Source organism: Ammospiza caudacuta, chromosome 2 (genome assembly GCF_027887145.1).
Source record: "Ammospiza caudacuta isolate bAmmCau1 chromosome 2, bAmmCau1.pri, whole genome shotgun sequence".
Taxonomy (NCBI): domain Eukaryota; kingdom Metazoa; phylum Chordata; class Aves; order Passeriformes; family Passerellidae; genus Ammospiza; species Ammospiza caudacuta.
Genome location: NC_080594.1, coordinates 35,562,983 through 35,577,187, shown reverse-complemented (window position 1 = coordinate 35,577,187; position 14,205 = coordinate 35,562,983). Strand labels below are relative to the sequence as shown.

Here is a 14,205-nt window from a genome sequence, read left to right as displayed (position 1 = left end):
GTGAATTCTTCTGTACTTACTGACATTGATTTTGATCTGCCATTTTATTACTCAGTCATTCAGCATCCAGTCAGACAAGAAAGGTCCAAATTTGGATTTCTTTTAAGCACCTTGTTTTTCATTGAAAAGGGTTTTCCCCTTTTTCTTTTCCTAACTAGAGCTATATGCACCATGCTATCACTTTTAGCGGTTTGTCTTCTACAAGTAACTCACCATGTCCCAGTAGCTATTTGCAGCATAACCTTGTGCTGTCACCTCTTCATGCTACAAGGTCCTGACATTTCAAGCAAATGTCATCGCATCAACTTTCTATCAGCACAGCTCACTGGTGAGATGCACGTGGTGCTACAAGCCCTTGTTTTGTGAGAGATCTCTGCTTATGCAAGGGGAGCCAGCACGATTTCATAGCGTATGTGTTTCATATCTCAGAACTTAAGGTTTGGATCTGCAATGCTACCTGGGTAGTGGCAGCAGCTGTTTCCTCTCAGTAACTGAGAGGCTGAACTTGGAGCTATATGCTGAGAGGCTGTAATTCCCTTATGTTCCTATGGAAACATGAGAGGAGCCTTCTGCCAAAGCAAGCCAAGGCCTTGGGCTTAACACACATAACATGTGAATTACCCATTTCTGTGCCTGTTTGCAGGAGCCAGCTCCCAGTGCTGGAACTGTGCCTATATCAGAGAGGAAACAGAAAGGTCCAACCTAACCTCTACAATCTGCTGCAAAGCATCCATGAGATGCTTCTTTCCCTTTTCACAGAAGTCATCCATCCAAAGACACTTGTCTGTGGGATAGCAGGGCTCTTCTCTAGAATTAGTTTTGATTCCGAGACACTCAGCAAAATCAGGAAGGGATTGGAGCAGCTGCCATGTAAGGGATGTGTGCAAGTGGGAATTTGGGGATTTTACAAACTGCAAACTCTGCTGCCCTACAAATTTCATCTCAGGAAATGTGAGGCAATTCAGATTGCTTAGCCATTATGAAAGAGGGATAAGCATGGAAGTGTTCAGTGATAAGAGCACATACACGTACCATTGCTCTGGAGCAGAGTGATAAGTGGTAACTTTGCTATCCCACTTCCACTTACCTGGGTGTGCGAGCTCTTTGTCTAAGCTGGAATGCAAAATAAAGTTGTGCCCTATCAGCTGATCAGAGCTGGCTCGAGGGCCACAGTGCATCCAGGTTATTATTATTGTAACTGGGTAATCAGACCAGCCATCAAACCCCAGCACTGCACATAGTGAGCCACTGCCAGCAAACACTGCTGATAAGTCCAATCCAATACATATGGAACTAGCTAAGGGAGAAAATTCTGCCTCATTGAAAATCGCATTATCCAGCCTGCCACCCTTCACTGGCTTTTGGCTTGTCAAACACAGTAATGGACAGACACCCTGAAAAATACTTGTTGTGAACCAAGGAATAGGTAAGAGACTCTTTTGAGTGTTTGACAAAAGCCAGTTAAGATCAACTGAATCTTCTATCATGCTCCTTCCAAAAAAAAAGCATGTCTGCCATATTGCTTAAAGAGCTTAGTTGTTGGTTTTTAAGCAAATACCAGCAAACTTGAAAGAACTTGGCACTCAGTAGGCAAAATAATTAAGAGGAGCAGAGACCCTCAACAGCAGATGACAGTGACAGGTGACATGCCAGTATCTTGGATGGATCCATTGAAGAGGGCATAGTGCTGACAAATCTCATGGCAGGTAAAGATAGCTTCCTGAAAGGCATGGATGCCAGTGAGATATTGACGCTTATCCCATCAGATCCTTCTGCAAGCATTTAACAAAGTGTTTAAATAAGTGATGTGTTTATATTTACAGTGAGAATAAATGGCCACCACTACTGTGGCTTCTCCCATAGCATTCATCAGATCATAGAATGGTTTGGATTGGCAGGGAGGATAAAGACCATCTAGTTTCTACCCACCCTGAGGGGGAACACCTTCCACTAGACCAGTTTACTCAAAGCCCATCCAACCTGTGATTGAACACTTCCAGGGATGGGGCAGCCACAATTTATTTGGAAAACTTTTGCCAGTGCCTCACTATTCTTAGTAAATTCTGATGTTCAACAGTTACCTTGTGCCCCTCTTTGAGACTCTTGTTTCATGGCCCTGCAAAGATGAGTCTTTGGCATGAATTCAACACAGGTATCAGTGTAGGACTAGACGCAATCTTTTAGGTCATTCAGTCCTGTCATGCATTATCTCAGCAATCCTGCTATATAATCCCCTCCAAAATTAATGAACTTCATCTTGAAAGCAGCAAGTAATTTTTTTCCTTACTGCCGTAGAGGCTATTCTGAAACCACACAGGTCTGATGATCAAATATCTGACCCAGGTCAAAGTGATGCCCTTCAAACAGGGTCATGCTGTGAAGAAGTAAAGAAAATGCTGGTTATGCCTCCTGGCAATAATACACAGCTCCCATTCCACTCAGTGATCGGAAACACCAGTTTTCTGACTCCTAATTGACTTGGAATCAACAGGTTGCAACCATGTCTGAATCCCTTCCTTTATCTCAGCTCAATGCAGAAGTTTGTTCTTTCTCTCAAACAATGACTTAGTCCTAATGTTTTTCTGCCAGGCCAGATTATCTTGTGTGGATTTCCTTATAATCAAATCTGCTATGTTCTTCTACATATCACCTACCTCCGTGGCTTCCAGCCCATGCAATACTTACAGTGCTGGCTGAAGGCCATGATTTTAGTTGCCAAAGCAATCAGAGGATTAATCTCTACTCTGTGAAAATCTAGAATTTTTGATCTGTGAACTGCTGCATCTGCACTTCACAGCAGAGCTCACAGTGGATGGAGACTGAGAGCGTAGATGTTTCAAATAAGGAGATCTGGCTGCAAAACAGCATTTTGGAGGAACACAAGGTCTGCTCACTCCTCAAACATTCTCAAAGCTTTCTATCTGAAACAGAATTTCCATCATTTCTGTCACCAAGATGACAGCCAAAGAGACAGTCTAGTGAGAATTCAGCTCAGTAATTTAATCTGCCTACAATATAAATGTTTTCTTTAGAGATATTTGCTGTAGTATGCTTTTATAGTCAAATGGGAGGAAAAGGTATTTCCAGTAGGATTTGTATAGTGTCTTGGGCATATGGGCTTTAGGGTAATACAAATTACACTTTCAAAGTAGATTTCTCTCTCCACTGGTTGGAATAGCTTCAGATACTTGCTTAGATGCACAGTGCAGATGTCTGCTTTTTGCCAAGTGATTGTTAACCCTGACAGCAAAAGAAACCAAACAGGAAGATCCTAATAGTCATATATTTCAAGCAGAATTTTCACTTGCATAAAAAAAAGATGTTACAGGCCTCTACATTCTTTTTCTGTTTCTTTACAAGCTTGTAGTGTCTTTAACACACTCAAATATTATGCTGGGTGACATTCTGCCTCTATAGGGTAGATGAGGTGAATGACTGTGGAGTTATTTTAATTTATACATGGACAAAGAGGAGGTAAATAGAGCCCCTAACTTCTTACTCCTGCCTCAGTCATGACCTTTCTCTGTGCCCTTGTGAGAATTGCCTTATCTGTTAATTTTCTGATACGTAAAATTAGAATGACCACACTCATAGACTGTTATGAGGTCTAATTGGAAAGTGTAGAGCACTATCTGCAGGGCAAGAAATGAGATCAGCAGCCTGTAACTGCTGTCAGCAGACCTCAAATGCACTGACAGGAGTATGTCTACAAAGGAGGTTTGAGCAATGAAATTAATCACTTGCAGAGTTCAGAATCAGGTGAAACACTGTATATTAGTAGGATTATCCCAGGGAAAGCCCTTTCTCATTTATCCCTCTGGAATTTGATTGACCTGATGGACATTTCACAGCCTTTTTTTATTGCCATTTTTGAAAGATTCATCAGTGTAACATTTTTATGTGCATGGCTTACCATTCATACCATGAGCAATAAAACCAGGTTCCTGATCATGCAAGACACGCAGTTATTAGGAAACCTTTTCATTTCAGCAGTTCACCGAATGCCATGCCCTTTTCCAGGAGTGAGCAGGGATTTCTGAATTGCATTGAAAAGTACCTTCCATGGAATGCTGCCAGTTCAAAGCTCTTGATAACCAGGACTCCAGCATGCCCAGCTCTCCTCTCATCCATTTGGAATGCCTTCAGATATATTGCTCTCGTGTCAGGCTGCCATCACTTTCTGACTGTCTTTCTTTGATCCTTTCCAGGCATCACCGTGGACAAGTTTGGGCTGATTTACTTTGTGGATGGCACCATGATTAGGAGGATTGATCAGAATGGAATAATCTCCACTGTGTTGGGTTCCAATGACTTGACATCTGCTCGGCCTCTCAGCTGTGACTCTGTTATGGACATTTCTCAGGTAAGACAGTGGTTTGGTTTTGTTTTTACAGAATGCAAGCTTGCACCTTCACCCTTACCTGCATGTCTATGTGCTTCCCCAGCAGGTCTGACAAAGAGGTAAGGGCTTAAGGAGAGTTGCTTTCTACATAGTTTATGGTATAAAATTGACCAGATCATAAAAGAATTACCCACTAAAGACAGAAGGAAGGACAGAAGGAAAGACTTGACTGCCCTAACTCATAGATTTTTGGGGGTGAAATTTTTGAAGATGTCCCAGCCACACAACTGACTTCTTTCAGAGTTTCCAGTCAGTGGGAAGGCACAGATTCCTGGGAAGGCAGGTTTTGTTACCATCATGTCTTGCTATATGCCAGGGACTATATGCCATGCTCCATTATAACATCTTAGCTAATCACAGGTTTTTTTCTTTTCTTCTCCTCATCCTAATTTGGCCCAGCACAATTTTAGACCTGAATCAAATTAACATAGGAAATACTGATTGGAGGATGTGGTGCCAAAATTAGCAACAGCAGGAAAACAAGAATCTTGAATCGCATCAGATTGCAAATTGGTTGCAGCTACCATCATGCTGGGCTTTTACGTCCTGCGGCTTCAAGGTGGAGAGAAAAAAAGAAGAGGAAATCTCATTTTGATTTTGATTGCTTTACTGCTGGATGGTGCAGAAGAGAAATCTGTTACAGCCCAGCATTCCGTTTTGTGTGGCACTGGCCAATTTGTCAAATTCTGCCAGTTTAGGACAGTGTCCTTTGAAACCTTTGTGCCACTTGTTTGCCTGCCTGCAGGAATGTTGTCCTCTCCTATGAAAATATAGATCATAGCTGGAGGGCTAAGTACTGTTATTCAGCCACAATAGATGTCAGTGGCGTTTCCTTTTTGTAACTACCTAGATAATTTCCATGCTCCCATATGGAATCTATTCTTGTTTTTTACCTCTAATTTGAAAAGATTATTCTTGCTTCCTTGCAACTGGCTCCCACTGTCTGTAATTTATGAACAAGCTGAAATTATGACTTTAAAAGTTTTTCTGCCTTTTATAGAAGGGAAATTTTGATGGTTAAAGGCCACCTTGTAGTATGTTTCTTATCTTACAGACATAATTTTTTCTTCATGTGAATTTCAGGGTCAGTTAGCAGAAGACGGTTGTATAATCAGACTTTAGAAATTATTTACTTCCAAGTTATGTAGTTTCTATGTAAACCAGTGTCATGTTCAAACACTTCTGAGATGAACATGTATCAGCTGAAGACTCTTTTTTTTCCTGTCACAAAATGACAGGAACCATTTTTAGATTAACCTGTACTGGGATCGGCAGATTAACCACTCCTGTTGTAGAGAAACATACTGAATACAAGCTTAATTAAAAAATAAAATCCAGCTTGGGAAGCATCTTTTCATCATTTACAGCAGATAGAAGGGTCCTTTCTGCCAGGTCCCTGAGGCTGCCTGGGACATGAGGACATTAAATATTTAGCTGCCACTGTTGACAAGGAATGGTTTTTAAGAAATTGAAAATTCCCTTGTCAGTTCAGAATAAACTCAGCTCTTGACGCTAACTGAAGACTGCGGAGCTTAAAGACCACTGGAAGGGATGGAGGCATGAATTATTAAAGCGAAAACCACAGGCTATAATGTTTTACTACAAGAAGGGTTAAAATAGGCCAGGAGCTGAGAAAAGGAAGGAGATTTTGCAAGCAGAGAACCAGAGTAGACAGAGCTCAGCAAACTGCTTAGCAATGAAAATAAGCCTCACGCACTCAAGCGTTAGAAGACACAATGAACTAAATACTTTACATCTGATCCTTTAAAAAAAATGCTGAAAAGGCATATAGGAGCATCAAAATAAAGCATTGCTGTAGCAGAGATGTTGAACTTCAGGCGTTAAAAATAGAAATTTCCTGTGTTCCTGAATCTTACCTGGTCTCTCCTTACTCAGTTTTAAGTAAAATCACAGTGAAAGATGGTTTCATGGACCTGAGTCTGCTGGCATCCACTCCTCCTTCCAATAAGGTTACAAAATACTCCTCTAAACTTAGTCACATCAGACAAATGAGAAGAAGCAGCAATGGAGATGGATGGTGGGAAAAGAAGGTTCAAAACAAAGAAACTATACTGGAGTGAATAGGTTCCCATCAGGACAAGGCCAATTTTTTTTCTATATACACCTGAAATAAAATAAAATAATCAAAAAAATGCACAACTTGGAGTTTTTTACAAAAAAAAATGTTCTGAATTCTGTTGGTAAGCATTTTTTAGGTTTAGCAACTAAAAGAGAAGACACACTTGAAAAGAGTGTATTGCAGGAGCAGAGCTAGAAATGAAGTCATTCTAGTTCTTACTCACTTGTGGTGTTGCCAGTCACTGTTTTAGTGGATTATCAGTGTAGAACTGGGATATGTCACTCCTGAACCCATTTTTGCATTATGCTAAAACAAAATGTGAAAATCACCGTGAAGGCACAAGTATTCTACTCCATGAACTGAAATTGCCTGAGTTTCCTGTGAATTGCTATTCTGCATTTTTGCAGCATAAAGCAGAAAACCATAGGTTATAACAGATATTCACACATGCTGGCACAGCTGCCAGTTTTGTGTCTATCCCTCCTTGTCATTTACCAAGAGGAGTTCAGCCACTTGTGTGAAAAATCCTTTAGTAAAAGAATCACTGTTCTGTGTGTCCGATTTCATAGCACTTCACACAGCAAAATTTACGGTCCCAGGTCTCTGCTATGAGGTCCAGCTTCCAGCAGTTCAAAAAGCTGGAGAGGGAAAATTGTAGAATGGTTTGCCTCTGTCCATCATCCTGTTGCCACCAATGTTCCAGTGCAGAGTGTGGGTGTCTCCCTGTGACTGCTTCACGTGCCCAGGAGCTAGGGCCCCTTGCTCACAGCAGGTTAAATCCTCTGTGGCCACCTATCAAGTAATAATTAGTTGTGGGGTTTTTCACCCATTCCCCCTTTCATCCATGTTGATTCCATCCTCATTGTGATTGATTTATAGCAATCATGCACTATAAAAATGTCTTGCTATAAAAGTTCCCTTGTGGTTTTTTACCATGAAGGTTCGTCTGGAATGGCCCACGGATCTGGCAGTGAATCCCATGGATAATTCGCTCTATGTCCTCGACAACAATGTTGTGCTGCAGATCTCTGAGAACCACCAAGTGCGCATCGTGGCAGGGAGGCCCATGCACTGCCAGGTGCCAGGCATGGATCACTTTCTCCTCAGCAAGGTGGCAATCCACGCCACGCTGGAGTCCGCCACCGCCCTGGCCGTGTCCCACAACGGGGTGCTGTACATCGCTGAGACCGACGAGAAGAAGATCAACCGCATCAGGCAGGTCACTACCAACGGGGAGATCTCCCTGGTCGCCGGCGCCCCGAGCAGCTGCGACTGCAAGAACGATGCCAACTGTGACTGCTTCTCGGGGGACGACGGCTACGCCAAGGACGCCAAGCTCAACGCGCCCTCCTCCCTCGCCGTGTGTGCCGACGGGGAGCTGTACGTCGCCGACCTGGGCAACATCCGAATCCGCTTCATTCGGAAAAACAAACCCTTCCTCAACACACAAAATCTCTATGAGTTATCCTCACCCATAGACCAGGAACTGTACTTGTTTGACACCAGTGGGAAGCACCTTTATACTCAGAGCCTTACCACTGGAGATTATCTTTACAATTTCACTTATTCTGGAGACGGAGATATAACCCTGATCACTGACAATAATGGCAACTTAGTCAACATCCGAAGAGATTCCACAGGGATGCCCCTCTGGCTGGTGGTGCCCGATGGCCAAGTCTACTGGGTGACAATTGGTACCAACAGTGCACTCAAGAGTGTGACAACACAGGGGCATGAGGTAGCCATGATGACTTACCACGGCAACTCTGGTCTCCTTGCCACTAAAAGCAATGAAAATGGCTGGACAACATTTTATGAGTAAGTATATTTTATGGATATTGGCACTGCTGACTTCATTGTGTGTTCTCTGAACCATGCAAGGTCGGTAGAATTTAATTCCCTGATCGGAATTATTGTGCAAATAAAATGGCCCGAACACAGAGTATTGGATTTCATGCAAACACTAGGTACTGGCAGTAGGTGCATTAGTGCTTGAATAAGCTCCCTCTACCAAGTCAAGAGTCAGAAAGAATTTCTACTGAGTTTTTCTAAGTAATTTGGACACCTGGTTCTCCTTAGCTGTAGTCAGGACTGGAGATTTAGGTTGTGTGTCAGAGAATTTTTCTTGGCTTTGAAAGCCTTGGAAGTATGAAAGTTCCATCAGAGCCTCTTTTTTCACAGCTTTTCACATACCTCCTATGCTGCAGTGTCTTTGTTGAGCCTGTTTGAAGTGTCTGGTGTAGAATGACAACTGGCAATGACTAATGAGAGCTTGCTCTGGAAACAATTCTGTAATTAATGGACTGCTCAATTCCTCCTGTTGCAATTTGCCTCACTAAGCTTTGAGAGTGGTCTTGGAACTGTTCAAGACTGTCCCCAAAGAGTTTTTAGGCAGAGAGAAGATAGGATGCACTGAAAGACCCAGAGATGGCAGTATCTTGAATATTTGTACTTGTTCTCTGTACTGCTGTTAGCAATTCCCTGCTTTTAAATACCGTGAAGCGAACACATTTCTGATATAAAAAAGGACAAAGATAGATAACTGGATGAGGAGCACCTAGAAGGATTCATCCTGTTGTTGAGAGCCCCTTTCCCTCCCTCTTCCTTAGTTTAATTTTTATTTACAAGTGTAACCCGTTTGAAATGCTCCTTTAAGTACATCATTTCCCACATGGTTTGAATGGTTACATGGAAGTGTTCAGCTGCCATAATAATACACCCATTGTAAGAATCCAATTTGGATAGAATAGGCAGTTCCCAAGATGATAAACAAAAAAGTTGCTAGGAAAAAAAGGGATTCAGGAAAGGAAAGCTGGCTAAATTCACATATCTGTGTGTTGATATGTGGTTGCTTTGGTTCTCTCCTTAAAATGTTCCAGGCTCAGTTTCAAGTTTCTTTGCTTAATACTCACTGCTCCTGCTCTTGCCTTGAAAAGAACTGATGGAAACTCTGTGATGAATCTTTTGAAATGTTATAAGCATTTTTTCAATGTTCTGTTTGCAATTACTGTAGCAATATTCCTCAGTGAATCCAAGTTAGTACTCTCCATCTCTTACTTTGAATTTGCTTGAGGAAGGCCTTAGGGAGGAAAAAGAGGGTGTTTTTCTCCACAGGAGTGAAAGCCAGCTATATTGTCAGGACCATTGTGCTAAATCAAAGAGGTATTTTCTTTTTGCAAAGAACCCAATAGTTCTGTGCTTGGAAACAGATGCAGCCACAGACAGTGAAGCAAACTAAATATTACAGCTAATAATGGTCAGATTTATACCTCAAACATAATCTTTTATTTTAAAGTGCAACTGAAAATATAAAGGAGATAAAATGAGACAGAAGCTCAAAACCAACTAGCTCTGTGGATATATTTATAACAGTGATCCATTATTTCTTGCTGTCCAACAAAATAGAGCATTTGTGAAAGTCATCATTCTGGTCCTTTAATGCACTTCAGAAGAGTCATAAGAAAGCTTTTTAGAACTAAATGGAAGACAGTATTCTCTAGTGGCTGGACTATGAAAATCTTGACTAGAGCAAGTCAGCACTGTAGGATAGCACAGCATCACTGAATATAGAATTGTGACTGTGCCTTCAGAGATACCTCATCCAAACCTGTGATCACTTATCTCTGTTTAACTGTTCCTGACAGTTTCTGATGCAACTATATAAAACTACAGGGTAAAAGTCTATATCTGAATTAGTTACTTCAGCCACCCTTTACAGGCAGGTGGAGAGAAAAAGGCCCATTCAGAGTTTCGTATGAGTTATGTTAGGTATTTCCTTTAGATGAGAAAAGTTGTATTCTGGAAGTTTATCTCTGCAAAGGTAGTAGAGAATGATGAGTTCGGATACAGATGTTTATGTTGCAGATGTCTACAGTTCGGTAAAATGGATCCTGTCAGTCATCTGAATTTTTTTATAAATATTGTTAGTGATAACAATGTATTTACCTGTATTATTGTTACTTTTAGAGAGCTTTTTTATATGCTCAGCCTAAATCTTCCATGCTTGAGTTGGAGACTATTCTTTTTCATCCAACTTACCCTTTCATATCCTATCCTATCCTATCCTATCCTATCCTATCCTATCCTATCCTGTCCTGTCCTGTCCTGTCCTGTCCTGTCCTGTCCTATCCACTAGGGTCTTGAAAGGCAGATCAGTGATTTAGAGGGATTGATTCTGTCCAGGTATTGTATGTGTAACCAGGGAAAGAATATAAAATCAGACTGATAAAATTAGAATATGAAATAAGAGTCACGTATTTCAATTGTTTGGTAAAGTAGGTTTCATTTAAACAAGATACGTTCTTGCACAGTCTTGATGCCAGGGTACACATGTAAGTGGGCTAAGCCTTAGCTCTTAGAGTTGTAGCAAGGCATCAAGTCTTCAGTGTGATCCTCACGTGATTCCATGGCAAATCTGTCTAACTTGTTGCTTGGATGGACAAACTAAATAAATGCATTGACTCATCACACTCTACTTGTAGTGGCTAGTAGGAAGCTGATTTTTTCTCTGTGCAGCATTGCTATGACTAATATTGTCACTCATAAAAATGCAGTTTATGAAGAACTGTGGAAGTTGATGTCTGGGCAGAAAAACTCTTAAAAAATTCATTCATGGGGAGAACAAGAAAGACTTGATCTATTTATCTCAACATGAATGAGACTGGGAAGTGTCCAGATCACAACATGTCAGCCAAAGCTCTTGCCTAGAGAGGGACTCTCAGTCTAACAGAGAAAGGCTTGAGAAGAGTATGGGACTGGAAAGCAAAGCTAGAGAAATTCAAGTTGACAAGAAGGTGTGATTTTTTTAAGGCTGAGATGACCTAACTGGTAGAGTAACCAACCATGAAAGCAGTATATTCTCCATTTCTTTGTATCTTAGATCAGGACTCTGATGCCTTTCTTCTAATGTAATCTCACCAGAGAGAGAATTTGCATGACTGAAACACAAGCTGCAGAGATGAGTGCAGGCATGGCAGGATGAAGTCTAAATTCCTTGTTATCAAGGAAGCTGAAGAAGATGGTGTAAACCAAATAAAATCAACATTCACTACTTTCATGTTATTGGTTTCTCTGCCAGAACAGCAAGAAATGTACATTGGGAAGGCTTAAGTGGTTCAGAGAATTCCTGTGAACATGAGTGGCTGGAAGGTGCTCTAAAGGAGTTTTCAGTCCTGACTGAGGGGAAGGGTGAAGTTCATATTTCTGTTTTGCTCATGGCCAAAGAAATAATGGCATCAAATCTGACTCTGAGGAAAAGTTTCATGTTTCTCACAGCTGACAAGCATTGTTTGTGTGCCAGGGCAAGCTGGACACTGCTGCCTAAAACGTTAACAGTAAAGTAAATCCAGCTTGCAAGTTTACACGCACCAGTGGCACCATGTTCTTCTACCATGAAGAACGTCCTCAAAAGATTTACCTTTCACCTGACTGTCTACAAAGGACCATAAATCAGAAACCCAGCATCACAGAGCAGTGGTGTTGTGAGAGTGGCATTGCTACATGTTCATCATGGAATCACAGTATGGCTTGGGGTGGAAGGGACCTTCAAGAACATCTAGTTCCAGCCAACATAGCCAGCATCTCTGGTTCTCCTCCAGGTGCTGTTCTTACCAGGCCATTTCTTAGCCTTTACCATAAGGCTGCAAAGAGCTCTGACATGTGGGCACAGCCCTCCTTTGACTCTGCAAAGGAGGGAAGGAGGAAGGATGTACTGATGGAGTACTGGAGGTCTGTCTTTAGGGCACACCAGGGAATCCAGGTCCTCCAAGGCTTCATGCTGGACTGGCACATTGTCCATGCCTTTCTGTGGGGAAAGAGACTGGTGTTGGCTTCAGAGAATGGCAGTCTCACTCACAGCCCTTACAGCTCTTCCTTTCACACATCCTACACCCAAGCCTGCTCTAACAATCCTGTTTTATCAGGTTTAGCTCTGAGTAAGACTCAATGTATAATGGTGTGCAGTTTCCCTTTTTGTTTGAGTGAAACTTAGCTCCCCACAATAATTAGCCTGTCTCCAAAGACCTGTCTATGACTACTTTGAGGATTTTAGCATTATATAGACCTTTCCTGCCCCTGCAGTGGGCTTGACATTAGCTGTCAGTTAATGCAGTGCAGCTCAGCTTGTCCAGTAACTGGATTAAAGACTTTTCTTCCCATTGAACTGGTGACAGTAACAGTGATAATCAGCAGCAAAGGAAGTTCATCTGGAAACTCAGCCAGGGAAATGACTTCTTGTTCCACTCTTCCAGTAAAAGACAAAGGATGCTGTGTGAGTACTTGCTGCTTTGTTGTTGCTGCTTTTTAACTTGACCTGAAAAAATTGCTACCAGCCTTTACAAAGTTTCTTAGCAGTTGCTGTTTGTCTGCTTCAGAATCCGGAAATTCTTATTAATGGATTTGTTTAAATCAAGAATACGGCAATTATCTTGATTAGTTCACTGAGATGTTATCACTGTACATTAACTCAATTTCCCTCTCAGCCAAAGTCAAACCTTCTATGCATTATTTAGCCCAGATGAGGCTCTTTTACTTAGGTCCTGTGTGTGTCCAATTAGTTTTGAAGGTCGCCTCCTCCCGTACAGACTCAAACACTTACACATTGCTCCAGCCAAGCCCAGAAATTCAAAACCTTTTCACGGACTACCCAAGAAGTCACTCACAGTTGTCTGGAGGGCAAAGGATCTCATGGAGCCAGGTCTTCATATGAGTGGTAAGGGGAGTTTTGACCCCATAACACTGGAGGCTGTTTTACAGAGAACCTAACTCTGCCAAACCTCACACACTGTAATGGATGGAAGGTAGGAGCCAGCTGGACTGAGCATGCAGGAGGACCTTGAATGGCTTCCCAGTGACCACCAGGGCTCAGCAGAGGTCCCACCCAGCAACAGCAGCTTTTAGTGCCAAAGGCAGTGCCGTGGTTGGTGTGACTGTGATTTATCAGATCATACACAGAGTTCTACAGGATTTGATTTAGTGTAGTTCAAGTGAGGATTTTGTTCTACTCCTGCAGCAGACTGGAGTATGAGAAACACCTTTGGCTTTTTTTTCCTCCCTCCTCTTTTAGCAAGATTTCTTGGTTCCACTTGTTCCACAATTTCTACATGATAAAATGATGAGATTCTCAATATTGTTCCTCTGACAAACATGCAGTGAAACTCCACTAGGTGCCATGATAAAATAGCAGTTCTCCAGTACCCTCTGTAAGTCATGAGGTCACATTTTGAGCCACTGCCCTGCCCTGAAGTTCATGCCTGATAGCAAAGTTTAGTTGAGAACCAAGGGAATTATGAATATCATAAAGCTAGAACGAGATCTTCCTCTTCTTTCTTGGGCAGTCAGAAAATTCAGTAGACTGTGACCACAACCTGGTCTTTGGTCATTAGGGAGAGGACTTGCCTTCATGCATTTTTGAGTATTATCAGTTTGTCTGTTATAGATTTGTTTTTAATGTTGTGTTTAATGTTGTTTGAAAAATTGGGATGAGGCGAGCTTGTTAAGAGGCACTGGGTGCACGTTGGTGTAATCACATGCAAAATATAGTTTGCAAGGTCCATTTAGATACTTTGGCACTAAATGCAATATTATTATAGTGAGTTTTTTTCTGATATATTTGACTTGTGGTTTAAAAGGCTGATGAAATGTGAAGGGGCTAAAATGAGGAAATGCAGAAACTCAGGCAAGAAATTGATATCTGAATAGATGGTACTAAGGATGCTCTTTAATT

The 14,205-nt window shown here is 41.7% G+C and overlaps 1 protein-coding gene across 1 annotated transcript in view; it reads left to right on the top strand.

The window, feature by feature from the left end:
- Nucleotides 1–14,205, top strand: part of TENM4 (teneurin transmembrane protein 4) — a 387,133-nt gene that overhangs the window by 337,988 nt on the left and 34,940 nt on the right. Inside the window, exons 25-26 of the mRNA XM_058800438.1 lie at nt 4,209–4,363; nt 7,423–8,300. Coding sequence (XP_058656421.1) covers nt 4,209–4,363; nt 7,423–8,300 — 1,033 coding nt within the window. The remainder of the gene's footprint in view (nt 1–4,208; nt 4,364–7,422; nt 8,301–14,205) is intronic.